Source organism: Talpa occidentalis, unplaced genomic scaffold (genome assembly GCF_014898055.3).
Source record: "Talpa occidentalis isolate TD23 unplaced genomic scaffold, MPIMG_talOcc4v2.1 talOcc4.14, whole genome shotgun sequence".
In the NCBI taxonomy this organism is placed as follows: domain Eukaryota; kingdom Metazoa; phylum Chordata; class Mammalia; order Eulipotyphla; family Talpidae; genus Talpa; species Talpa occidentalis.
The window spans coordinates 57,590,395-57,617,595 of record NW_023601433.1 but is presented as its reverse complement, the minus strand read 5'-3'; the positions used below and the strand labels follow the sequence as shown (position 1 = coordinate 57,617,595).

At 36.6% G+C, this 27,201-nt stretch overlaps 1 protein-coding gene across 1 annotated transcript in view; it reads right to left on the bottom strand.

Annotated features, from left to right (window-relative positions):
- Positions 1 to 3,296: 3,296 nt before the first annotated feature.
- The window catches only part of TAF3 (TATA-box binding protein associated factor 3), a 168,669-nt gene continuing 144,764 nt past the window's right edge, over positions 3,297 to 27,201 (bottom strand). Inside the window, exons 5-7 of the mRNA XM_054695074.1 lie at positions 10,001 to 10,256; positions 6,853 to 6,959; positions 3,297 to 6,051 (exon numbers count right to left, since the gene is read on the bottom strand). Of these exons, the coding sequence (XP_054551049.1) occupies positions 5,937 to 6,051; positions 6,853 to 6,959; positions 10,001 to 10,256 (478 nt within the window). The 3' untranslated portion in view covers positions 3,297 to 5,936. The remainder of the gene's footprint in view (positions 6,052 to 6,852; positions 6,960 to 10,000; positions 10,257 to 27,201) is intronic.

The window sequence follows — 27,201 nt, the reverse complement described above, 5'->3', positions numbered from 1 at the left end:
TGCTTTCCCACCTTTTTATGCACCCCAAAAGAATAGTGTAGTTTTGCCTCTTTTTAAACTTCACAAGGAATCCTACTATATGTCATTCCCATGTCTGTGTTGGTTTACATTTTGTGGCCAAATACCCCTTAGACTCATTGACCTATAGCTGGAAGTTGGTCAAACAGTAGTCAGCACTGATTATCTTTCTATGAACTTTTGACTTGGCTCCATCCTGAGGTTCCATCCTCCAGATAGTGCACAATTCCATTGTCATGACCTGTGGCTTCTATCTACGACACTGAGGACATGCCCACTCACTTCATCTTAGCTTCCCCACAGTGCTGGTGTGCCTTGCCCAGAGAGATGACTAAGGAAGATTCTTTTGAGACATATATGGATCTGGCTAAGTGCAGGACACTCTGAACTTCCTATTTATTGTTGTGAATATTGCCAGTCACTATGTCAAAGTTAATAGAAGATGAGGAATGGCTATAGGGAAATTAAGCTATAACAAAATCACTTTCTAAAAGCTGACAAAGAAAAAAAGTTTTAGTTGATATTCCAAACAGTATATAAGAAGAAATAATCAGGGCCTCCCTGGTGGTGCAAGGGGTTAAGTTGCAGCACTATGAGGCTGTCCACAGCCGCTGCAATCCCCTGCCAGGGAGCTAATTAACCCATGTGGCACAGCAGACCTCTCCTGTCTCACCCGCTGCTCCCCTCAACAGTGTATTTCAGTCACTCTGCCTGTTCTGTTCCCTGCTCTGTCTCTGGTGATGCCTCTCACTACCTGTATGCCTTATATGCCTAAATAAATATGTTCTTATATGCCTAAATAAATAAATCTTTTTATAAAAGAATAATCAGAATATAATCTGGTAATATTTGTGGACGATTTGAACTTCCTTGAAGTACTTCTTTACCTGAGAAGCAGCACATTCTCTTCAAACCATTTAATTTGGCAATAGTTCACTCATTAAGGACAGTAACAATGGCATTCTTCAGGCTTGTTATTTTGCTTAAGATTGTCCCTAAATATTTCAACAGTCAAAGAAAGATCAAATTCAAAAAACCCACAAAACTTCAAAAGGATAACCCTGTACTGAATAGGATCCAAGGATATAGCACAAAAGCATTGCTTAGGTTACCTAAGTACATAAAACATGCTTCTGTTTTCAAAGCCCAACATATTTGAATCTTGTGGCATATATATCAAATATGTACATATATATAAATATTTTTCAGATTAATATCTACTCTGCTAGTTCCTAGAACAGTTAAACCACTTGCTAAGCTTTACAATGTTTGTTGCAAATATAAACATTTCAACAATAAAGTTGTATTAACATTAAAAACCTCTCGCAATCTAAGGTGGAAAGCTGTATAGAAAAGGGGAGAAAGAACATGTATGGAACATGCTTAGGATTTGATTAAATGTTTTAATATTTAGTGTAAGATGGGAACAACTGCAAGACTACAGAACAAGAGGAATAGCTGGGATATGGGAGTGGTCATTCTCCTGGAAAAATTGAGCTTGTGTCATGCCGTTTGCAACAACATGGATGGAGCTGGAAGGGATCATGCTCAGCGAAATAAGCCAGAAAGAAAAAGAAAAATACCGGATGGTCTCACTCATAGCAGGAATTTAGAAAACCTAAATAAGAGACCAGGAAAAAGACTAATTAATACAAAGTAAAAATCAAAATCACCAAGCAACTATAAACCAGAGACACACTATGGGGAGGGGGGGCAGGGAGAGGAAGGACTAGAGTCAAAATAACAGGGGTGCGGCAGTGGGGGGGTGCAATTGTATGGGGAATATAACCAAAATGAAAATGCATACATTGTGCAAAAATGAAAAATGATGTAAGAATTATATAAAATATTAAAAAAATTGAGCTTATGTCTGATACATTTTTGCTATTTCCATGAACTTCCTACCCCATGTTGAATGAAGCTGTTGCAAAAACTAAGTAAAAACTGAGTTGTCCAGGATGAAAAAGGTATGTAGCTGTTAACAATCCTAGGTTTAAATGATATAAAGAATAATTTTTGACCATCCACCTGATATCTAATCTATTGGCCAGCATGCATGGATTAATAGTTACTTTATGCTTTTTAGCCTATAGCTAATGTGACCTTCCCAAAGAAATTGTTTCCTCACAGAATGACTGATGCTATTGTGGAGAGAGATGTTATTCAGAACATTATTTCGTTCCCAGTCAAGGTAACTCACCTACTTTTAGCTTAAACTTCTAAAGAAAACTGCTATGATCTAAAGAGATTGGCCATAAAAACTATTTGTATTGAAAACATAGCCAGCATGCCTTTAGTGAACTTCATTCATTAGCATTCTTACTGGCCAGGTTTCCATATCTCAGTGTTCATTTTTTACTTTAATTTGGTTAGTAGGTCTTTGTTTAATCGTCCTATTGACAGGAGAACAAAGGTGGTTTAGGTGATACCGTAGAGTAATACACTATATTTTCTCTCTTAAAAAAGCCCGACAGAGCCAGAATGCTCTGATACCTTCCGATTTTCTTCAGGACATTTGGAACCACGAATCAGCTGGAGGATAAAGATCCTCAGTTTACTTCACTGCAGACACCTTCAGAAGAGAAACACCGTGCCAGTCATAGAAATGACGCTTTGCCAGCAACGTGGGGATCCGAGGGCAGATTATCTCCCCAAAAGAGTTTCTGTTTCCCAGGAGCGTGGGTGCCCTGTGTGTTAAATGCCAACTCCTCTCCAGTCAAATCGCTAGCCATGACTGATTTTTGTACCGACTGCTTCTCTTTATAAGAATCTACGCTAAGCTCAGGTGATAGTGCTGGCAATAAATGCAAACAGTCCATGAGTTTACTTACAAGTGGAAGACTTCTAATGTGCCAAAGGGAAATACTTTCCATTCTTTTGCACGGAGTTCTCTCAATCACTGTTGTCCCTTCACATTCCTGCTGCTCTGTGATTTCCTTTTCCCTCGAGTCAAAACCCATGTCTTTCTTACTGCCTTGGATCCCTGAAGATTTTTTTTTTTTTAAAGATTTACTTATTTATGCAAGAGCTGGGGTGCAGGCCAGAGGTGTGGGGGTTGAGATTCACCAGAGACAGAGTGGGGAGCAGAACAGGCAGACTGACTGAAATACACTGCTGAGGGGAGCAGCGGGCGAGTCAAGAGAGGTCTGCTACGCCATGTGGATTGCTCCCTGGCTGGCCAGGGGATTGAACTCAAGTTGCAGTGGCTGCGATAAGCTTCATAGGTTGCGTATTAACCCCTTGCGCCACCAGGGAGGCCCCAGATCCCTGAAGATTGAATCACCTTCCCCAATTTATCCCTCTTCCCTCTTGTTCAGTGCAGTTTTTTTCTTTTCCTATTTTGTTTGACTTCACTAAGGGAAGTGAACCACTCCCCACTCTCTTTGTAATGTCTGTGGCTTTGTAAGTTGTTCTCTTTTCTTCAGTATTACTTTCTGGAGAATCATTATGCCCAACTTTCTAACTTTTCTTGGAGCACAGGTGTTTTATTTTCTAATCCACATTCTTCTTGCAGTTTCTTGAACTTCCTTCAGTTGGTATATGGACAGCCATGCAGTAACGACTGAGACCTCTAGTTCATTTCACACAGGCCACTGAGCAGTCAGAAGATGGTAACAACTTTTGGTCTCTGGTGACCTGGACTGGATTCAACTCACTGACCTAGAGGTGAAAGGCTCTGTATTCCATTACTAATCCCTTGAGCTATCCAGCCCCCTGAAAATGATTCTTTGGTTTTATTATTGCAAAGGCCATTTATAAAATCATGAACTGGATTTAGGAAAGCAACCATGAAATAGCAAGGGACAACAAACTGATTGAAATTCCTTCAATGTAGTACGGGCTGAAGTCTCTCAGACAGTAGGATTGGGGGGAAAGTTATATATATATATATATAGCACCTCCATTCTTATTTTAGCAGCATGACCGGCTCACTTAAACGTGGCAACTTTAGATCCACTGACCATGCCTCAAGGAACTAAATCCTAAATAAAGAAAATGGAAAAGCAAACTATGAAATAGCCAATAATCTTTATTTTGTACTCCCCCCACCCCCCATCCCTCTCCAAAAAGCACTACCGGGTATATTTATGCATGTGAAAATATTGTATAAAGTATTTAGAATGATCTCAAATTAATAAAACAAAAAAAAAAACATGTATATCTCAACATAGATGCTTTGTTTCTTTGAAGGGATAGAAAAATGTTGGCTTCTAGAACAAGGAGGGCAATGAATACTGTACTCTTAAAAGGTCTACTCCATTTCCACTGATTTGCAATTTAACATTCATGGCAGAAAACCTCATTTCTCTAATAACATAATATTGTCTTTTAAAATATGACTAATTCATACACTAATATCAATTTACTTGGCATTAAAAAAAATCACAATTTCTATTGATATATTTGTATTAGATCCAAAGCCCATATTCTAGCATTCAAGATAATGCATTACACTGGCCCAAATTGGGATTATTTCAAAATCAAGTAAAAGTCCATATTTATTCCAAAGTTGCTAAAATATGCTAATAAAATTAAATTTGATGTTTTACATTAAAAATAAAATATTTGGTTTATCTCTCAGACATCTATAACATATAATAAATAGTGGGCAGTATAGTAATATAATAAAGTTTTGTGATACCCTGAAATTTGATGTTTTCTTAAAAAAATTCATAATATACTTCATTTCAGCCTTAAACCACAATATCAATGAACAACAGATTTGCAGAAATAAAACAATATAAACACAAAATGCTACAGTATGTTTTGTTTTGTTTTTTTTTTTTTACTTTCGGGGAATCTACATGTCCTTTTAATTAACATAAGTCAAAGAAATTTACAGAAAAAAAAATAGATAACAAAACAATTTCAAATCATAAACTATAGATTTAAATTGCCTTGTTTTCCTTGCAACTGCCGGGGTCCTCCTTCACCCCACAGTGTTTTTGGACACTGTGTAGATTCAGCTCAAGGTAAATTATTTTGAACTATGGCTCTTTTTTCCAGCCTTCTTTGCTTATGTACAGCAGTAATTACAGACATGGCTGAAATCACAGTGGATTTCAGAGAAAGCCAGAATTAAACACGATAAAAAATTTTAAAAATAGCTACTTCATAAATATTTATTATTTACATCTAGGGAAGATCTTCTAGTCTGGAGAGTTTTTATACAAGTATCAATAGATGAAATGTATGAGCAGTAAGAAGAACTCCAGCAGTTAAAGGGCAAAGTTAGAATGCAACAAAGATAGAAAGTATATTAGAGTCAACAAAAATAATCTGCACAAAAGCAAAGAGGACATGATAGAAACCTTTTTCTTAAAAAATATAAGGTATTTCACAAAAGCCTGAACATTTTACATGTTAGTACTAAAAACGGGGGTCGGGGGGGAGAGGAGGCTTCATATATTTTCATCACAAAAATATTTACCAATACTCCAACTGGAGTTTTCTTTTATGTTAATATGATTATCTTACTATAGAGGGAACGAGGTTGAAAACTGTATACAGACTAATGACATCATCCTTAAATTACAGTCAAGGCAGTTTACACATTATCTTCTCATCTAATATCTTAATGCAAAGGCCCTGGATAGAATAAAGAAAATCATAAGGGAAGATTATGGTCGTTTTATTAATAATACTTGTCACTGGTAATAGAAAAATGGAGGCGTGGCAGTCCTTTAGCCACACCCCAACTTGAGTTTTTCTTCAATCTCACTACCATGGGGCCACAGGCCAGTCTGTTTCAGAAGGGAAAAAGCCAGAGTGGATGGTGTATTCTTGTCCTCAGTCGTCCAAGATTCATTCTCCAGAGGAATTTGGTGGTAGATAGGAGGGCAGAATTGCACCAACTCCCCTTCAAGGCGTCAGGGAAGTCCTGCAGCGACACTGCTCTGTCCATACCACAGGGAGTGTCAATGTGCCCGGTGCTTTCTCTTTTTGTGCTTTTTGTCCTTCTTCTTGTTGGCACACTTAGGGCAGAACCACTGCATTTCTTCTGGGGGTGCAGCCATTATTCCAACGCAGGGCCTGCCCATTAAAATAAACAGGTAGCAGATAATCAAGATTTAACTATATATAGTGTCACATATATATTATTGCAATATACATATATATATTCTTTTCCCTTCTGTGTTTTCAAATAATTTTAATAATTATACAATTTTTAAGGCTATGGTATAGTTACCAGAAACCCAAGTCAAACAGCTCTACTTTCTGTGCACTACTGTTGCAGGTAGGGATGATTACAGTCCATAATGCCTCTTTATAGGCGCTAGTGGAAAAATTAATTAGCTCATTTATCCTCTTAACCAGAAAGAGCATAATTCTTCTGAGCAATGGTTTTGTTTTATATTATAGATATCATATATCATCTAACTGAAAGGATTTCTATCTTTTTATAGCTGACATTTTAAAGATAAAATGAGATTTTCTGCATAAATTTTGGTCAAGTTTCTTCAGATTGGGGAGCTGCTGAAGGGGTAAAAAAAAAATGGACAAGCTATTTCTGCAATTTGTGACATGTGACATTCACAAAAAGGTTACCTCAATGTTATTGTCAAGTGTACAGCTCTTACAGAAAACTGCTGGAAACAAAAGAAAGGGAAGTCCCTATATCTCCTTTTTTTCCCGTTTATCAAGATATATGAGCTAAACAAAATACTTGGAGTTTAGGCTGCCTAACAATAGTCCAAAGACTCCCAAATTTGGCAATTAATAATTGTATTTTACTGATTTTGCTCTACACACTATTTAGGATAGTGGCTGAGTTGGGAGAAAATCTCCACTGGATCACGTCACTGCTCTCTCAGGATTAGATTGGACACTCACCAGTGGTACCAGTCATCACAGTCATCACAGCCGATCATAGGACTCCCATCGTCAGGCTTGTTACACCCAGGACAGATCCAGATCTGGTTGCCCCACTCATCTCTGATCTGAGGTTTTTAAAAGGGGGGCGGGGGACAAAAACAGAATGGGAGGAATGGAATGGGAAGAAAAGAACCAAAAGGAGGATAGGATCAGAATGATTATATTGTAAACCTAATAAAATAATGGAAAAAAAAAACACAAAAAAACAACCCAGTAGATTAACTATTACAGCTCTGATCATGGTCATCACTGTTCTGGGATTAAGTGAAAAAAGAAAGTAGCTTCTAAGTGCTCAATGACAAGACATTCCAAATGAATATGTTAAATCTTTTCTTATAAGTCATAAAAATAAAGCATCTTATGATCACTTCTGTGACAATGACGTACGGTCACCTTTACCTTAAAAAATGCTATTTGCACCTCACTTCTTATGATGAGGGTCTTTATGGCAGTAACAACTGCTATTTTTGAAAGCTATAGAGCTCAGCTGTATGCTGTTTTTTTTCAATCACATTCATTGGCATGGAATTAATATATACAGCCAAATGTGCAGGTATCACCTTATTACTTATTAGCCAAAACCTTCTCCTGAACTAGCTGATAAGATCAAGGATATAAAAGAGCTGTTACTAAGTAACTTTCCATTCCTTTTATGACATTTTCAGTAAAGTACAATCAAGTAAAGGGCAAATGAAATAAGGGACTCAGGATACCAAAGAGCTACACATGGTAACATTAAGGTCAGTTAACTTAGTAGTTCTAAGTAAGAGGCATCTTTACAAATTCCATACTAACAAGACCAATTTGGAAAAAAACACTATTCTATAATGGACATTCAAAGATAGCAACAACTAAAAGCTAATGTTCAAAAGTTTTTACAGTAACAGTACATAATTTCATTGTTTATTTTACAAAGTGTAGTCTCTTCCTGGATTTTCAAAAACAACACTGACTAGTTAGGAAAAAAAGAAATGGTTTTCTGTGTGGGTGACAGGTATCTTGAGGGCATAGATAGGCATTTCAGTTTCCTGAAGTGCTAAGGTCTATTATTTTTGATCAAGTTTCTACAAAGACAGGGCCTCCCTGGTGGTGCAAGGGGTTGAGCACAGCACCATGAGGTGGTCGGCAGCCTCTGCAGCATGCGTTCGATCCCCGGCTGGCCAGGGAGCTACCCACATGGCGATGCAGATCTTTCCTGACTTGCTCGCTGCTCCCCTCAACAGTGTACCTCAGTCAATCTGCCTGTTCTGTTCCCTACTCTGTCTCTGGTGAATCCTCTCACCTCCCCGCACCTCTGGCCTGTACCCTCCAGCTCTTGTATGCATAAATAAAAATAAATCTTAAAAAAATAGTTTCTACAAAGACAAATTAAGCTGATATGAAAGTATCTTAAAGACATCTGTGGGCTGCTACGTCTCTGACTGAGCTGGTTCTAATTTCCAGGGAAGAGAAACAGCAGTTACCATATGCCAGCTGTCTAAGGTTAAGACTGTTCCAGAATCCCATGCCCTGAAGCTGCCATGCTTGGTCAATCCTGCTGCTAGTTGATCTTTCTTAAAATTATAAGGTTGTGACTGTTTCTACATGAGAAATTTACCAGAGCATCCATAACAACTAATACCCAATACTTCAGCTTACTAAGTTATTTCAAACATCTGACTTGATTTCATAATCATCAAACAACCCTTGGGTAGGTGAAGAATGGGGGAGTGGAGTTAGGGGAATACAGATAACAATTTCGGAGCCACACTGTCAGGAGTGAAAGATTAGTCTTTTGTTCCATGGACTACGTATGTGTGTCCTCCAGATCATATATTCTGTCTCTTTAGAGAGAGAAGACTTTTCACCATATTATCTACACATCCAATATATCTCCAGGGAGTTAGCTCAAAAATCTGCTGGACAATCAGAATTTTTAGAACTAAAACTTACCATGCAATCATTTGACACTAATCCCTTAGATACAGATGAAGAAAGGCTGAGGAGGTTAAGTATAAAATCTTTCCTCATCAACCCACAGAGATGATTTTGCCTCAGCAAAACACTTTCTAGCAGTTGGTCCCTGATTGGGCAAATTTGATGACAACAGATTTTTGTATCACATCTTCTATTTTTGTCTTGAACTGCCAATTTAACATTTTTCTGTTAATTTTTTATCTTTATTGAGACCAAAAATTGATATTTTTTGAGATTTTTCTTCTCATTCTTCTTTGTAGCATTAGAGTGCTTCTATATTTAATGATTTGTTGACATTTCTTTCCAAAATTTTTTCATTATAACAACAAATATTCACCCCTTCACTTTTCTGACTATACATCTATGCAGAAAGATCTCTGTCACCACAGGCCCATAGATCATAATCTATATATTTGGGGGTCATGGCAATGTCAGTTCACTGTTATGTGCCTAAAATCTTTTGTTGTGTGTTCACATGGCACTCTACAGTGCCAGAAGAACATATTTATATAAATATGTCATTATTAGATTGAATTCAGAGTATGAGTAAAGATCTAGGTACTGTTAAGTATGGAAAACACCTGAAACCAAGTCCCATGACAACAATGTGAACTCATTCTACAAGGTAAGTTTTGTGATCTGAAGACAGGCTCCAGTACTCAGGAAGCTCTGTGGTCTGAAAGTTCATTTCCATTCAGTACACAAGCTCTGGTGTATTCTGGACCTTAGCCAATGAAATACTACAATTAGTGCTATTACTCAGAAATACCAGCTGGCCCATGAGATCTGTGTACATTACATAAATTATACTCAAGTGAATAATTTAGTTGCCTGATCAAGAAATTCATCGTGGAATTTAAATATCACTATCTCTATATTTATGCACTGATATTGTATATACATATATAGTCATATTCCAAAACAACATCAAATAAAAACAATGCTTTGACATTATTTATAGAGACTAAATATGTGAATGCTGCAATACAATATTTTTCAGCCAAAAGCAATACCTTTCTAGTTTTTAGAATTGCCTCTAAAATTCAATAATGATACACTTGACACTGCTTTTTAATTAAAAACATTTTCATGATAAGACTATATTCTTAAGAAACTTGTTCGTAAACATGACAAATAAAATATAGCTTACCACGTAAGTGCTGACAGTCTCTGTTACCACACTCCGGACAGGGGCTTTGGAACTTCCGGCTCCAGAGAAGGCAGGGGACGGAGATGGCATTATAGCAGGGGATGGGGTGGACTGTGTAAGGAGTGGCAAAGGCACCGGGGCAGGGGTCACGTGCACAGGTACAGGAACAGGGGCTGGTGCAGGCGGTGGGGTCTTGGGTCTGTTCAAAGAAGGAGCTGGCTTAGCCTCGGGGGCTGGAACCACTTTGCTGATAACGCTGTTGATAAAAGAAAAGAGGAAGAGTCAAAGCAGTCAAAAGTCAAATCAAGTATTTAAAAACATTATCCCTGGGCCTCCCCAGTGGCACAGCGGTTGAGCTCTGGGTTGCGAAGCTGCCTGCAGCCTCTGCAGACCTCTCCTTCCGCACCCGCTGCTCCCCTCAGCAGTGTATTTCTCCATCAGTCTGCCTGTTCTGTTCCCTGCTCTGACTCTGGTGAATTCTCTCACCCTCCCACGCTTCTGACTGTACCCAGTGCTTGTATAAATAAATAAATAAATAAATCTTTAAAAAAAAAAAAGAAAGAAAGAAAAGAGTTTAAAAAAAAAATTAAAACATTATCCCAAAATAGCTTCCTTCCTTTCATAGATAGCAAAATACCAATTTCAGAGTCCAGGTGTAGCTAAAGACCTCAGAGTTCAAGACCCTTCATCAATTCATTTCTCAATTTATTCAGATTAATTCTTCATTTTCCTAAATTGACCCTCAATGACCAGATATTTGGACATTTTTAGCAACTAATCCACATGAACCTGCTCACAGAAATGGATTTGCTTTTGCAATAAGTGTGGTAGGCTGTTTGTCCCTCCCTGGGCTGTTTGTAGGCTGTTTGTCTCCCTCTCTATTGACTTCAGATTTGGCCCATGAAATGTGTCTGGGATTTTCAGTGGCTCTTCTGAATAGAAGTTTTGAGAGTCACCACAAAATCAAGTTTTTCCCTTTTCTCTCTGCCACGAGTGCCCTAGATCCTAGACAGAAGGGGCTGCTCCTTAAGCTACACTGCAGGGTGATTCTTTTCTTACTCAGTAGAAGTAACACTGGACTAAATTGTAAAGATACCTTAAGTTCAAATTCTAGATCAGCTATAGGCTGGCTATGTGATCATAGGCAAGTCATTTTAAAACACTGTTTATTGATCACCTATAAGAAGCATAATATTTACTAGGCACTTTACATATATCACCTCATCTAGCCCTCACACAACAGCTTCAAAGAAATTACAATAATCCCATCTTATAGATGAAGAAACAGGATTAGAGAAAAAGGAATTTGGGTGAGTGTTAAGATGAATCAAGGTCTATTTGATCCCAAAGTACTCTTTTTTTTAAGTCTCTTTATTTGGGGAAAAATATATATTTATATAAAAATATATAAATATGTATACACATAGCACAGAGAAAGCAATATAAGTATTTCCTTCAGATCTTTCTCCTTTCTTCAGAAGTAACCATCTTAAAGCTGGTAGGTATGTTTTTGAATTTTTTTCCTTTGTACTTTTTCTGCCTTTATAGATACTTGTGAACAATGTATACTGTACTACTGTTTCATATCTCAATTATGGGAACAATATCACACTATATCCTTTGCACGTAGTTTTCTTCACTTAATTTGTTAAACTGAAATGATAATTGACATTTAACATTGTACAAGTTTGAGGTGTACAATGTGTTGGTCTGATACATTTCTATATAGCAATATGATTACTAGAGTAGACTTAGCTAATTCCTTTGTCAAGTCACATGATTATCATTTTTGAGTATAGTTATGATCAAGTCTTTCAGCAACCTGAAGTTTATTATATAATGCTGTTGACTATAATCACTATGTTGTGCACTGGATCTTAAAACTTATTCATCTACTAATTATCCACTTTGTTTTTTTTTTTTTTTTTTTATCTTTTTTTTTTTTTTTTTTTTATAGAGGCATGCTTTATTTATTTGTTTGCTGGTTTGTTTGTTTGTTTTGTTTATACATGCACTGGGTACAGTCAGAAGCGCGGGAGGGTGAGAGAATTCACCAGAGCCAGAGCGGGGAGCAGAGCAGGCAGAAGGACCAAAGTACACTGCTGAGGGGAGCAGCGGGCGGCAGGAGAGGTCTGCACGCCACGTGGGACCCTCCTCCGGTGGCCGGGGAGCAGCCGGGGATCGAACCGACGCCACAGAGGCCGCGGGCAGCTTCTCAACCCAGCGCTCAACCGCTGCGCCACCGGGGAGGCCCTAATTATCCACTTTGTTTTGGTGAACTGGAACAAGGGTTTTTGCCCAATGCCCCACTGAGAATAGGAAATAGGATATGTTACCTTGTAAATATTACCTGTTAACTTGTAAATATGTTCAAGGAGTTCTTTAGGCTATATTCCTAGGAATAAACTTGCTGGGTCACAGGGCACACATATTTTTACCTTTACAAGAAATCACCAATTTGCTCTTCCTTTAGAGTAGGAAGTTTTAGGTTCATTTTAGCCATTTTAGATTGCACCAACCTATCTCTTTCTATTATTCCAAACTTAACTTTCTAGGACTTGTTTTTCTGATTAAAAAAGTAGAAATAAATATAGCTATCTCAGAGCATTGTGGTGAGAACCTGAACATAGACAAACACTCCAAAAATGATGTACAGATGTTAAGTGTTAGTACCAGCATTCCATTCATGACTGTTGCTCATGACAACTCCTGGCATCATGATTGCCAACCTGCAGAATTCCACTTTTTCAAAGTCCTACTTTAGAAACCATCTCCACTAAAAGCACTGATTCTTCGCTATTAGCTATTCTGATCACAAACTTTATTATAAAACATTACTTTTTACAAATTCCATCATAAGTAAAAATTAATGCTTTTGAATTGCCGTCTACTTATTTCATGCAATTATTATCACCTTCTTAACCTGAATATAATCAAAGACCAAGAGAATTCAACATAACATGTTTATGAGGAGATATTCAACAAAAGTTTAACATAATTAATAATAAATATTTATTAAACACTTTTTATGTACTCAACTGTCCTAAGCCCTTGAAAGCCAACTGCATGCTTGGCAATGCTGGTCCTCATCACGACAAATGGGGTCAACACTGTTACTATTTTCCTTTTGTAGAAGAAACCAAGGCACAGGGAAATTAAATACCTTGCAAAAATTTGCAGACCACTAATGGTAGATGATCTTAGCAATGACACTATACTGTCTCTCAATACTTGCTGATGAGTTTTGCCTTATATATAAGGTAGGAGTTCAAAGTGATTATCATGGCATTTATATTTATAGGGTAAGTACCCGCTATTTTTATAATTAATTGCATTTATATTTATAGGGTAAGCACCCACTATTTTTATAATTAATTAAAAAACACTATTTTTGGAAGCAGTTTTTCATAATGGTTTAAAACATGGGTGCTGGTACCAAAATTAAAGGAAAAGAAGACCCAGAAAAGTAAGTAGAACACAGATGTTTTTCCCTTGAGGGCAGTTGTACATAATGTGAATTTTATCTTTGATTCTGATGAAAATAACAGGTATCAAAGCCCAGGGCCTGGCCAGGTAAAAAGTCTAATAGAATTTCTTCCCACACTGATGATTTCCAAGGTTACAACAATTAGGTAAGGATGAAGCAGGATCTCATGAGTTTTTATCTTTGATAGTCTAGGACACTATCTTTAAAGTAATTTGGCTGTGCAATATGCCCTGGCATCAGGCCTTAATCACCTGGAGAGAAAGTAACTTAAAATCTAGGCCTCATATTAATACAAAGGATTATTTTAGGGGGAAAAAAAAAAGGAGCACATAATCAATGATAACCAAACATACAAGGAGGTAAGGTAGCATTGGGGAGAATCAGAAGAAATAACAGACAGTTTAAAGAGATCTATAAAAAACATAGATACTGTAATTATCAACTATAAAACAACTCTAGATACAATATGTAAAAAAAGAAAAAGTTGAAATTATCTACAGGTAATGGGAAGTTATAGAGAGAAACCTAACAGATTTGAAAAGAAACAGACCTAGAAATAAAATATGCAGTAGCTGAAATTTAAAATTCAATGAATGGCAAACTATAAACTGAATAGTAGGACAGAAGAAATAATCTAGAATGTAACCTGGTGAGACAAGGAGAATAAAACAAAAGTATCTAATTAGTACATGTTAAACCATAATTCTAAAGAGAGACTGAGGCAGATGCAAAATGTTAAAAATATCTGAAACTATTACAGAACTGAGGAAAGACACCAATGCACAGACTTTTAAGAAGCCTAACAATGCCTAAGCAAGGGACTGTGTTCTTACACAAAGGACTATGGTGATGGTGTACAGGTGAATTGGTGGTGGGAAGTTTGGGACTACTATGGGACTACACTTGAGAGGAGAAAGCATGCATTGTACAAAAAGGAAGAATGATGTAAAATATATATATAAAATAAAATTAATAAAAGAAATTTGTTTATTTATAGTGGTTACTTGAATTAGTGGATAAGGAGCCCGCCTACATGGAGGGCCAGCTGTATTCCAATGTTCTTATCTGAAAGGTGTAAAAAGATAATTTCTAGGACAGTCATGCAAAGATTAGAAACAAAGTGTAACTACAAAAGTAGTATGGAGAAAAATGGAATGATAAAAAAAAGATAACTAATCTAATAAAAGAAGAGATAAAAAATAAGAAGACAAGCAGAAAGCTGAAAACATGACAGATTTTAATTCAAAGTTCAAAAAGAATATCAAAAAAATATATCATGTAAATGGTCAAAATGATTCAATAGTCATGATGGATAAACAATGAAACCCAACACTGTGTTATTTTTATGAGACATGCTGAGCAACAGAAAAGTTGAAAGAGGCCAAAATAAGAGGCACACAAATACGAAGATTTTAAGTCAAGAACTGCCAGTGATAATGATGGTTACTTTATAATGATGGATGCTTCCAATGTGTCAGGAAGATGTAACAATTTAGAATTTGAGTGCATCTAAGAATCTATCCCCAGAATACATTAAGTAGAATTGACAGAACTATAAGAAACAGACAAATCCACAAGTGTAAGTGGAGATTTCAGCATATATCTTTTTAACTTACAGAGTAAGCAATCAAAAACCCAGTAAAGATACAGGCTTGAAGAAAATAACAATTAATTCAATGAACATTAAAAGCATTGTATTCAACAAAAATAGAATATTCATCCTTTTCAAGAAAACATTGAGGGGCCTCCCCAGTGGCACAGCAGGTGAAGCACAGCATTGTGAAGCACAGCGTTGTGAAGCTGTCCGCAGCCTCTGCAGCAAGGGTTTGATTCCCGGCCAGCCAGGGAGATACCCACATGACGCGGCAAACCTCTCCTGTCTTGCCTGCTGCTCCCCTCAGCAGTGTTTTCAATCCAGCTGCCTGTTCTGCTCCCCTCTCTGTCTCTGGTGAATTCTCTCACCCTCCCGCACCTCTGGTCTGTACCCCAGTTCTTGTATAAATAAATAAAATGAATCTTTTAAAAAAAAGAATACATTGAAAAAACTGATCAAACACATTTCATTTGGCAGAAGAATAATTTGAATAGTCTGTACACATATTTGTTACCTAGGCTATATTGGTAGTGTACCTAAATTGAGTGTATTATCATTAACAGAGAAGGAGAAGAAAAGGGTCAGAGGGAACTCCATAAAATGACCCTATTTTTTGTACCTAATTAAAATAATAAATTTGAATAATCTTTGGATGGTAAGGTTAGTTTTCTGTCTTGGGTCTTTTTTTTTAATTAATTAATTTATTTATATAAGCACTGGGTACAGTCAGAAGGTGGGGAGTGACAGAATTCACCAGAGCCAGAGTGGGGAACAGAACAGGCAGACTGATGAAATACACTGCTGAGGGGAGCAGCGGGTGCGCCAGGAGAGGTCTGTCGCACCATGTGGGACCCTTGCTGAGGGCCGGGGATTGAACCTGCGCTGCAGAGGCTGCGGGCAGCTTCGCAGCCCAGTGCTCAACCACTGCACCATCAGGGGAGGCCCTGTCTTGGGTCTTTTCAAAGAAAAGATTTTTCACAGTTTCTTTGTATCCTAATTATGTATATAGCTGTCATTATTGCCTACATTAGGCAATATACATAGAAGTATAGTTTCTTATTTGTCTTTGAGTTATTTTCAGTATTAAACAGTCTTTATGCACTCAACAACTTTAATGAGCTTAATACCTAAAACTGCAGTGAGAACTCTCCTATATAATATTTTACATTCAAATAATTTTGTCTTTCTAAAATATTTTTTAAAACCATCAATTTCCTCTTTGCTTTCCTTACTGCTTATCTTCCTTTTACACTACTTAATGAGTTTCATGACCCCTGAGATTTCTGTTTGCTAGTATGGATTCCAATTCTTATCAATTGAATCATTGTCACACCAAGAATGATTATCACACCAATGCAAGGTACAAGCACACCATGAAGATTTCATTCTCATTGTTTTCTGGGAATGTTTAAAATTGTTTAAGCTTACACTGAACACAAAATAAATTTGTCTTACCAGAGTCTTTTCCAATCCTTTTTCATTTTCTTCCTTATTTTTCTTAAATTCCTCCCTTACGTGTAAGGCCTATTAATGGTATCCATGATAATGGCTTAGTCAATGGATATAAACAAATTGTTGACCATTTTAAAGGATAGTACACTATCCTTTTAGGGCAGAAATAAAATCTCAGAAATATCTACTTACACATTGCTTCTTATTTTTCAATTTAGAGAAATGGCATTTAAATGAAAATAACTCTTACAATGAAAATATTCCCTCCCCCAAAGTTAAATAAGCTCAATTCAATTATTTCTGTTTGATAAATAAAACTGTATAATATATATATATTTCATTCAAATTTTGTGAGTAGTCAAAGGAAAAGCAGTAAAGCAGATTCTCAATGTTGATACATGTCCTAGGCTTTCTGTTTTCAAGAGATTTGATTTATACTATATAGGCACTAAATAACTTTTTTGTAACTCTTTTAAATTTCATGAGAATATTCATTAGTTTAAAGTTAATTTTCATTTTAACTGCTTAAATTACCTTTGTTGTAAATTCATACACAGTTTTAAGAATAATCCTTTTATTATCTCTTCAATTTTGAACATCAGAGAAATGTAAACCATATATAGTTTCTTATCACTTGTAAGATAAACTATCATCACATAACCTAATGTGATGATTGTAAAATAACTTTGGATTCCTATTGGCTTTCATAAGTCAGTCTCTATTGTTTTTATACTTCTAATCAGTGTTTTGCTTTACTCTTTTCTCCTTGAAATATCACTCTTTCCTTCTTAGTTAATTGCATAGTAAGTTCTCCTCCAGCGCTTTTTGTTGAATATTGGGCAGTAACCAATACTGCCCACAGCTGCGTCCCACAATGGTTCCATGCTGCTAACATTACATCTTTTGGAGGCTTTGATCAGAGTGCCCTAACTACTATAAACAGTGGGTTATTCATAAAAACGTGCAGAAGAAGGGATTTTCAGTAGGATTTCTTTACCTGTTTCTCTTCTACAAAACAGTGAAATAAATAGAATGGGTCATGAACAGCTTGGCCTGTAATGCAAACTCACAGGTTGACAAGTCAATAAAGGGCCAATCCTCACCTCTCCAGCTACACAGAGCCTTAGAGGTTAGAGGCAAACACAATATGGAAATGTCTGCATGGGGAGTTTAATGATCCTCATTATTCAGCTATTGTGTGCAAACACTATGAAACCAGTAATGTAAATTATCAAAGTCTGAATAACTGGCTACTAAACTGCACACAAAGTTCAGAAGTTCTCTTACAATGGCTTACTTATTTACTCTTAAAAGAGAACAGCCATTTTTAAATGGTAACAAAATGATGCCATAGGTAAAAACTATTGTAATCATTTCCACGAATTTTACATAAACTTTTGAACAAGTAAGTTCTTCAATGTTTGGGAGAAAAAAATCATCTTGATTAAAAAAAAAAAAACAAAAACCAAAAAACTGTTCCCAAACCACAATTCACTTTTCTTCTTTAGATTTAAAATTTTAATCAATCTCAAAAATATCTACCTTTTAAAATATCACACGAAGCAGAACATGTTGTATTTTAAATGAAGTCTTCCTTACAACATTAAAAAAATCACCAAGGTTTCACTACAATTATTATTATATAAAACCTCATCATGGGGTGGGTAGGAGAATACACACACAGTTTTGCTTTTGTATTTTAAGTTCCAGAAATACTTGGTACAAGTACAGCCTACCTGGTCCTGCCTCACAGTCTTCACTCACTTAGCCTGCCCTGTCTGCAAGGGCCTAATAGGATATGGGAACAAAGGTGGTAGGGCTCAAGGCAAGGCACTGCAGCTTCTGCCTTGCTCTCTTCTAGATCACACGATAAACACTACCCACTGCTAATGTGGTGAGGATGCTGAAGTTGTCTTATGAAGAGGCCCCTATGACCAGTCATTGAGCCTCCTGCCAATAGCCACATGTGTAAGCTCTAGAATTCTCCAGCCATGGGAGGTATTCCAGTGACTGCAGTCCTGAGCAGTGGCTTGATGGGTGATCTGAGTCAGAACCCCCCAAATTCCTGACTCACAGGAAATTGGGAAGTAATAAATGTTTACTGTCTTAAGCTGCAGTAAACCCTAACCCTAACCAATGAACATACCCTAAACTGGAGCATCCCAGATAATGCACCAAGACAACTCCCTATGACTCAATACTCCATTATCATATTAAAATCCTAGCTTACAGGAGTCTGGTTGCCATTTTTTAAACATGTGTGGAACGAACAGGTATGATGGAACCACAGCCAGGCCCTCAAGCTCCCCCTGTTCACACTTGGATGACACTGAAGAATAAACTTCCCATTTCTCCACCTTCACTTCATTCTTAGAAAGAAAAGCCTTAATCCCTGTTCAGGGAGGCACTATCCCCAGTGTGCACCTTACTTGACTAATGTAAATAAATCTGCTTATTAAAACCAAATGGTCTTAGTACCTTGACTTGCCAAGTAACCAAACACTCTTTTGGAAAGGTCACAGTAATATACAATATCCAGAATAACTTAGGATCATAAAACACAACAGTACTAGGGCATATATGATACCTTATCAATAGACTATTATTGAGGCTTATTAGGGTAAAACATGCATTGGATATTTGTCTTAACACATTTGTTGCTTCAATTTTTTTCTTCACATTTCCAAATTTTTACCCTGAGGACTGTACTCAAATTTTACTTCCCTCAAGTCTTTTCTAAACCTTCCAGGCTACAAGTAATCATGTTGAAATTCTTTGTATATATTATTGGGTCATAGCCTTTCACACTTAGATTAATTGCATCTATGTTCCTGAGAAGAATCAACATTTGATTCAGATTTACCATTTGCACAATGTATCTCTTTGACACAGTTGTACTCTGCATACAAAAAATATTTCTTAAATGCAGATCAATTTCTGAAAATATATATTCACAAAGGGTGTTATCTAGAGCACTGTTAAAAGAGTTCTTCTCAAAAAACCAAATTCTTTGGAATGGGAACTACTAAAAGATTTTGTGATTTCACAAAGGCTTCTGTTTCTCTTCAGCCAATAAGGGCTGGTGCTTTTAATGAGGAAAAGTGAAAGCCAAGTAAAACTGAATGTTCAGCATACATGAGACTTTACTTTTAATACTCCATGAGTCTAGAATCTACAGAGGAGAATGATTTAGTACTTTGCAAAAGATGTTTTTAATATTGATGGATAAAAACTAGACCTTTGGTGATGAGCATAATGTAGTTTACAAATGTCAAATTATAATGCTACACACCTGAAACTAATAAAATGTTATAGACCAATGTCACCTCAACAAAAATGAATTAATTAAAAAAGATCCTTTGATGTGAAAATGTGTTCAAGTTGTGAGTTAACCATAAAAGATGAACTTTTTTTTTAGGATTAAATAACATCCAAGATTAGTTGAAAACATTAAAAGCAATAAGATGATATTCAGTGAACTTGAAAAATGAACAAGATTCTGATTAAGATTTGTATCTCACTGGAGTGTTATAAAATTCAGTTATTACTAAAGTCATGCTTGAAAAACCCAATACTACCACTTTAAAATATATTAAAGTTTGAAAATAGCTGCCTTCTCCAAAAATCACTGTTTTACATGAATTATTATCTTTTATAGGTTAAAATAAGTGACTATCTACATATATAAAGATAAAAGTAAAATAGACACATCACATTCCCGACAGATGCAATGTCATTGCCTCTTAGCCTTTCATAATAAAAATATCTTCCAAAAAATTTGGAAAAGAACACATCCAATTATTACACTATAACATATGAGATGAGACATTAGGATATGTTTTTCTACACTTCAAAGAAATAAGTTGGTTAAAATAAACATTCATAAAATATTTTAAGAGAAATAATTTTGATTGTGCAAGTATATAACAGATTTATTTTTTAAATTAATTTATTTTTAAAGGTGTTTATTTTTATTTTTATTTTTATTTTTATTTATTTACTTTTTTAAAGATTTATTAATTTATTTATACAAGCACTGGGTACAGTCAGAGGCACGGGAGTGTGAGAGAATTCACCAGAGCCAGAGTGGAGAGCAGAACAGGCAGAATGATGAAGTACACTGCTGAGGGGAGCAGCGGGCGGCAGGAGAGGTCTGCGTACGAAGTGGGACCCTCGCCCGGCGGCCGGGGAGCAGCCGGGGAGCAGCCGGGGATCAAACCGGTGCTGCAGAGGCTGCGGGCAGCTTCACAACCCAGCGCTCAACCGCTGCACCACTGGGGAGGCCCAAGGTGTTTATTTTTAAAGGTATAAACAGTAGTACTATTTGTAATAGCCAAGCTATGGAAACAACCTAAGAGACCAAATACAGATAAGTGGATGAGGCAGTTATAGTATATTATACACAATAGAATAGACTCAGTTATCAAAAAGGTCAACTTGTACAATTTGTGGCAACATGGATGGAGCTGGAGGGGATTATGCTAAGCAAAATAAATGAGAAAGAGACAGATACCAGATGATGTCACTTACAAGTAGAATACAGAGGAACCAAACAAAGGGTCAGATAAAGTGAAGCTTAAAAACTAACCCCTGAAAGCTGACTATAGAACTGAGGCAATGAGAGGGAGAGGGGAAAAGGGAAGACCAAGAACAGAGTGGTGAAGAAGCACAATGGATTATAATGGTGGACTAAGTGTGCTTTGGTGGTCAATGTGCTACAGTAACAGCACCTGAAAAGGGGTGTGGGGGTGTGATCCTATACTCCCAAAATAATAATGCCCTAACCCTTTACCACAATAAAAAAATTAAATTAAAAAAAAAAAAAGGTCTACCTTATTTTTCAACCCCAAATAAGAGCACACTCTGAATCTAGTCATGTGGAAACATCATCGAAAACCAAAATTAAGGGCCTCCCTGGTGGCACAAGGGGTTAAGCACCGCACTATGAAGCAATCCACAACCTCTGCAGTGCAAGTTCGATCCCTGGCCAGACAGGGAGCAACCCACATGGCAAAGCAGACCTCTCCTGTCTCACCCACTGCTCCCCTCAGCAATGTTGTTTCAATAGTCTGCCTGTTCTGTTCCCTACTCTGTCTCTGGTGAATCCTCTCACCCCACCCCCCAATATCTCTGGCCTGTACGCATAAATAAATAAATCTTAAAAAAAAAAAAAACTTAAAAAAAAAGAAAACCAAAATTAAGAGACATTCAGAAAATTATGGGTCTGTGTCCTTCAAAATATGGCAAAAGCAAAGAAAAGTCATTAAAGAGATAGGACAACTAAAAACAATGCTGTGAAGCGCATAATTGGGATAATTGACAGAACTGGAAAATGGACTGCATCTTAAAGTGCAGTCAACTTTAAATCAATATTAAATGTCTTAACTTTGAGAACTAAAAAAAAAAATTGAATACAGATAAATAAATTCACAGTACTTACCAGATTCTTTCCCCAGATTAACTTGATAAATGAACTTCAAGGCACAAGCACTAATGGTAATATTGTCTGTAGTATTTACATTTTTAAAGTAATGCACAGAACAACAACAAAAAAAAATCCAGCTGAGATGAAGACAACTACAAATATTTAGATATTTCGAAAGATAATACCTGGGGACAGGTAAACATATTAACTATTCTTAAGTCAAAAGCTCCCCCTTAAGAAGAAAGGATTTCTATAAAATGAACTCTCAGGTCCACACAGAAGAATAGATTTAGCTACATAATAAAATAACTTGTTAGTTGTCACACAGTGTATTAGAATTTCAGAACCATCAGATTTAATTAATCTATCATTTCATTATCCTTTACTGTTGGTGGGAATTCTAATTGGTATAATCTTTTGGATGGTAACTTGGCATAATAATCCCTTAACGTTTTTAAATGTTCATATTTCTTGACCTACCAACATTTGAATAAATGAAGACCTATATATAAAGATAATGCTTCTTTAATTGTCATACCTAAATTTGGAACAACTCAAGTGTCCAAAATTGAATTTAAAAAAAAAAAGGTAAATGATGAAACAACAGTAAAATAAAATAAAATACTGTATCATGTAGACCTGGGAAAATATTTGTAATATAATGTTGTGGGGGAGAGAAGGAGTAAAGACAGGTTATAGAATGTATGTATAAGATTATCCTACTTGTTTTTAAAAACTGCAGAATAACTAGCAGTGATTATTATGGGGAGGGGAGAGTTTAGGTGAACTCTAACTTTTAACTTACATATTTCTGAATAGTTTATCTTAAAAACCAACAAAAATATTTGCTATACATTATTTTTGTAATCAGAAAAAAAGATTAAAGATTTCATAACCAGAAAACAGATACAAGCCAACAAATTTCATGTTCAGTAGTATTTGTTAAAATATGTTTTTAAAAAGTCCCTTTCTTCTATACCTGATTTCATTCAAAAGATGTAAAAGAATGCAGGTAATACCTTAATGAAAAGTTTCTCTTTAAGGTAAATGTCCACAGTCAGCATTATAAAGAAACATTTAACTAACATTTATTGAAGGCCCGTTATGTCCTGATCAGGGCTTTAAGTGTTTTGTGTTTCCCAGCAAATCTTATTTAATCTTCATTTATTATCATTCTAACTACACATGGTATAGGGAACCAAAGATGGACATCAATGCACCTTAGAAAAATGCTATCCTGATCATTTCATATTTAAATTGAAGGGTGTTGTGTTTTATCTGCTCAGTACATGAATGATACATCTATTATAATAAATATAATGAAAGTCATTTAAAAAAAATGACAGACTATACATAGACTAAGGATGACAACTTTATATTATTTAAAGCAAATATAGCAATTTAGTCATTCTACCTGTAGGACCTTCTGATCCCTGTAAGCAACTTATTTTTAGCATCTTATTATTCAGATAACAAAAATAACTAAATTCATGGTTAGGAAGTTGAAGCAATCTTTAACAAAACATTTCTACACCACATGTAGTTTTTCTGCCATGTTACGGGGCTGAGTAAGCTTCCTCCTTTACTCTTATTTTAAGGGGTTTTTACTTGATAAAAACACAGTTGTTCTAATGCTACAACCATTCTGTAAAAGTGTCTCAATTAAACTCAAGTTTGATACTATTCCAAAATCTATAAAAGCTTGCACAGTCAGGGTGAAAAATCAGGTTTATGGTTCAACAGCTGGGAGGGATACTGCTTCCATCCACAAATTCCTCTCAGCAAAGATCTATCCTCAGTCTACTATTATTGCTTTTTCTTTTTGGTGGTTAGATAAAAGATGATTGGGGCACACACCAATTTCCAAGCAACTCATGGTCTGGGGGAGAACTCTCCTAAGGATAGATACCTAAAGCATATGAAATGGGATAACAGGGATTAGGCACTAGGAAGAGGGCTGGTTAGCTGGGGGTAGTGATGAAAAGGAAGATTCTGATCGTTTCCTTTGGTGAAAAATGACAGTTTTAAAGATGACCATGAGTTACTCTGATGAAGAGGTGGGAGTGAAGGGCACTTGAGGCCTGGGGCACTGTAAGCAATTTGGTAGTGCTACAACATATACAGTAAGTCACCACTGGGCTTCAAGGTTTCTAGATAGGGTGCTCTTCAGGGAGTATGGTGAATGGTTTTGAGTGGTAGCAAGAATGGAAGAGACTAAGGAACTGAGAAATATGAGTAGGAAAAGTTGGCAAAGACTGGGGGCCAGTTGGTTGTTGGGTGGGGGAGGCCAGGAGTCTCTCCTTGGGTTTCATGCTTCTGGGACTGTGGTTGGTAATGTCAAGAGTTTTTAAGTTGTAAGATAAAGCTTAGAATTCAAGTGAGTGTAGGGTGATCTGTGCTGGGTACTTGATTTAGAAAGTAAAAATTTAGAAAAACCTCACTTATTTTCTTATTTTCTCTAGGGAGCAAAAAGTAATAAAGATATTGTCTTTGTTTGTTTCTTAGCTAAAGGTATCTTTGTCTGTGAATAAGGATGGAGACATCTTTCCCTTATCTAGTCCTACTGACCACTTATGTCTAGATAAGAAGATATCTCAACTTGAAGATGCTGACAAGTCACAAGATGCTGAGAGTTACAGTGAAGGTCAAGGGAGACTTCATAGGATAGTATCTTTCTCTTAAGTTTTGTTCAGAACAACCCTTTTGTGGCTAGGGAGAAATTCATATCTTAGTTTTTTTACTATGACCATTCTGGTATTACGGCCTAAACAAAACCCCCAAATTCTACTAGCAAGAGAGTGTTTGTTTCCATTTAAGCTACCTTAAAAATGAAAATGGAGGCCTGTTCTCATTATTAACAAATAAAAACAAGAAGAACAAGGTTGGGGGAATGATGGTGTGCTCAATTTTGAGGTGTGCTGAATGATATACTTGAGGTGCCTCAGGTTTGTTCAGTCAGAACTTTCTAGCAAGTAAACGGATAGACTAGTCTGCATCTTGGGGGAGGAATCTGAACTGGAAATAAAGATTTGTGTAACTGAAACATAAAGAATAAATAAGAAAATTTAGGAGCAAAGAACAAAGTAAGCGGGCCAAGGGCAAGAAGAGAAAAATGTCTACAAAAGAAAAACAGAAGGAATGATAAATAATAAGAGAATCAGACAAGTAAAGTATCAGGAAAACAAGGAAGAGAAAGTTTCAAAAAAGGCTTGGGAGAAACAGCAGTGTCCACGCTAGCAGAAAAGAAGACTATTGCCAGAGCTGCAGCATGTTCCTGGGATGCATTTAATAATCTCAATGAGAGGCTTCAGAAAAGTCTCCAAGGCAGAAGCCAGAATGCAGTGGGTTTAGAAATGAAAAGACAAATATGGGGAATATGTTTTACAAAGTCAGAATGAGAAGAGGAAGGTAGCATTTTTCTCTGATGTATAGGGGAGGCTGGTGAGAAGGGTTAGGGTGGGAGAATAGAAAACCCAAGGAAAGATATGATGTCCTGAGCTAATCCCATACAGGCTTTGTGGACTCCACTCCCAGTCCAGACTAAAGCCACCAAGACATTGGGAAAGACAAATTCCATCACCACCAAAGGGAAGGTGGCTGGGACCTGAGGGTGGAGTTGGGCAGCCAGGTTGGGTATAAAAACGAAACACATGGGCCTTGGGGGGCTCGCTATCGCTCGCCTCCTGTCTTCACGGCTCCTGGCTTGCAGCCAGCTCTCAGAGTGCCATTTGGGATTCCAGATTGGCGGATCAGGTAGGACTCATTTAAAACTTTGTCTCCCACTTTTCTCCCTGAGCTGTACATTTCCTCATCCCTTGTAAATAAACCTTTTATTAACCTTTCGCGTGTGCCTGCAGTAGAGCATTGATAAGTCCTTTTAAGCACGCAGGTGAGGACCCACAGTCAGGCACCCCGTTTTGTATTGGGGCTGCTCTATAACAATATGAAAACAAGGAAGGTGAGGGAGACATAGAAAGGGGATAATGAAGAGAAAGAAGTTCCAAGGAAGAGGGCAGTAGAGGAGGAGCAGATCCTAAAAGTAAGTAGGGTGCTGTACCCTTTCTTGGAGCCTGGGGGACAAGATGTGAGGATGGCTGCAATTTTGGAACTCAAGAGAGTACATCTAAACAAACAGGGGTCAGTCCCCTAAGGTATCATGTTCCTCTCCCCAGTTGTGGAGACCTGGGCAACCACATTTTTAAAAGGCTACAATATTCTAAATTGCAGAAGTCCTGCAGCGACACAAATACCCATCTTACAAGCTAAGGGGTAGTTGCAGCAACAGAGAAGAAGAAACATCCACTATGCATCTAGTCTTCATGTTTATAGTATTATGGTCCCATAAAATGACAGAAAGGATTAGAATGCAAAGATTTAAAATTTTCTATGTTGCTGTCACTAATAAAAAGAGTGCCTTAGTGTTTTCATCAGTGGGTACATAATCTTTTTAAACACTTGAAGTGTGTCTAGTTTGATCTTTAGGGAAAATTATAATCAGATAATATCAAAAGGCTACCATGATGTAACTAAATTATCTCTGCCTGTCACAGGTTAAAGAACATTTAAATTCTGGAAGTTCACATCAGCTTTTTCTAGATAACAAATCTTAAGTACCTTCCTATATTCACTCAATTAGTGATGTTGGGCCCTGATAACACTGCAAAGAGAAACTTTCCAACTATCATTCAAATCATATCTAAAAAGGTGGTCATAAATATTTTAAAACCTAAGTGAACTAATAAGACCTAGACCCATTAAGGATAAGATCTTTTACAACAAATTAAATAAAACAATTTATTGAAGTCTGGACTCAAGATAAGCTAGATTTACTAGCTGACCTTTTATTCATTTAAAGAACAAAATTAGCTCTAATTGCATTAGAATGGAATCCTGTAAATTTTCCCAAGTCTTCTAATGTGGCATCCGTGTAAGAACTGCTGTAATTGTTTACAAGTAAGATGGAAATGCTTTGATTGTAATCTTTCCACTTGTTTTACTGTGTAGTAAAAGCATTTCCCAAAACCTAAAGCCAGTTTTTCTGACAGCATACTATCTTTTCTCCCAAACATAATGCATCTTTGGTGCTAATGAACAAACTACCAGGTGTCGGGGAAAAATTAAACCTGGAAATTTCATCATAATGTTAGTTTAGTAAAAATGACAGAGTATTGTAAAGAGATCAAGGATTCCTCTTGTTTGGAAAAATCTGAAAAGGGCTGAAGACCCAATAAGAAAAACGTTAA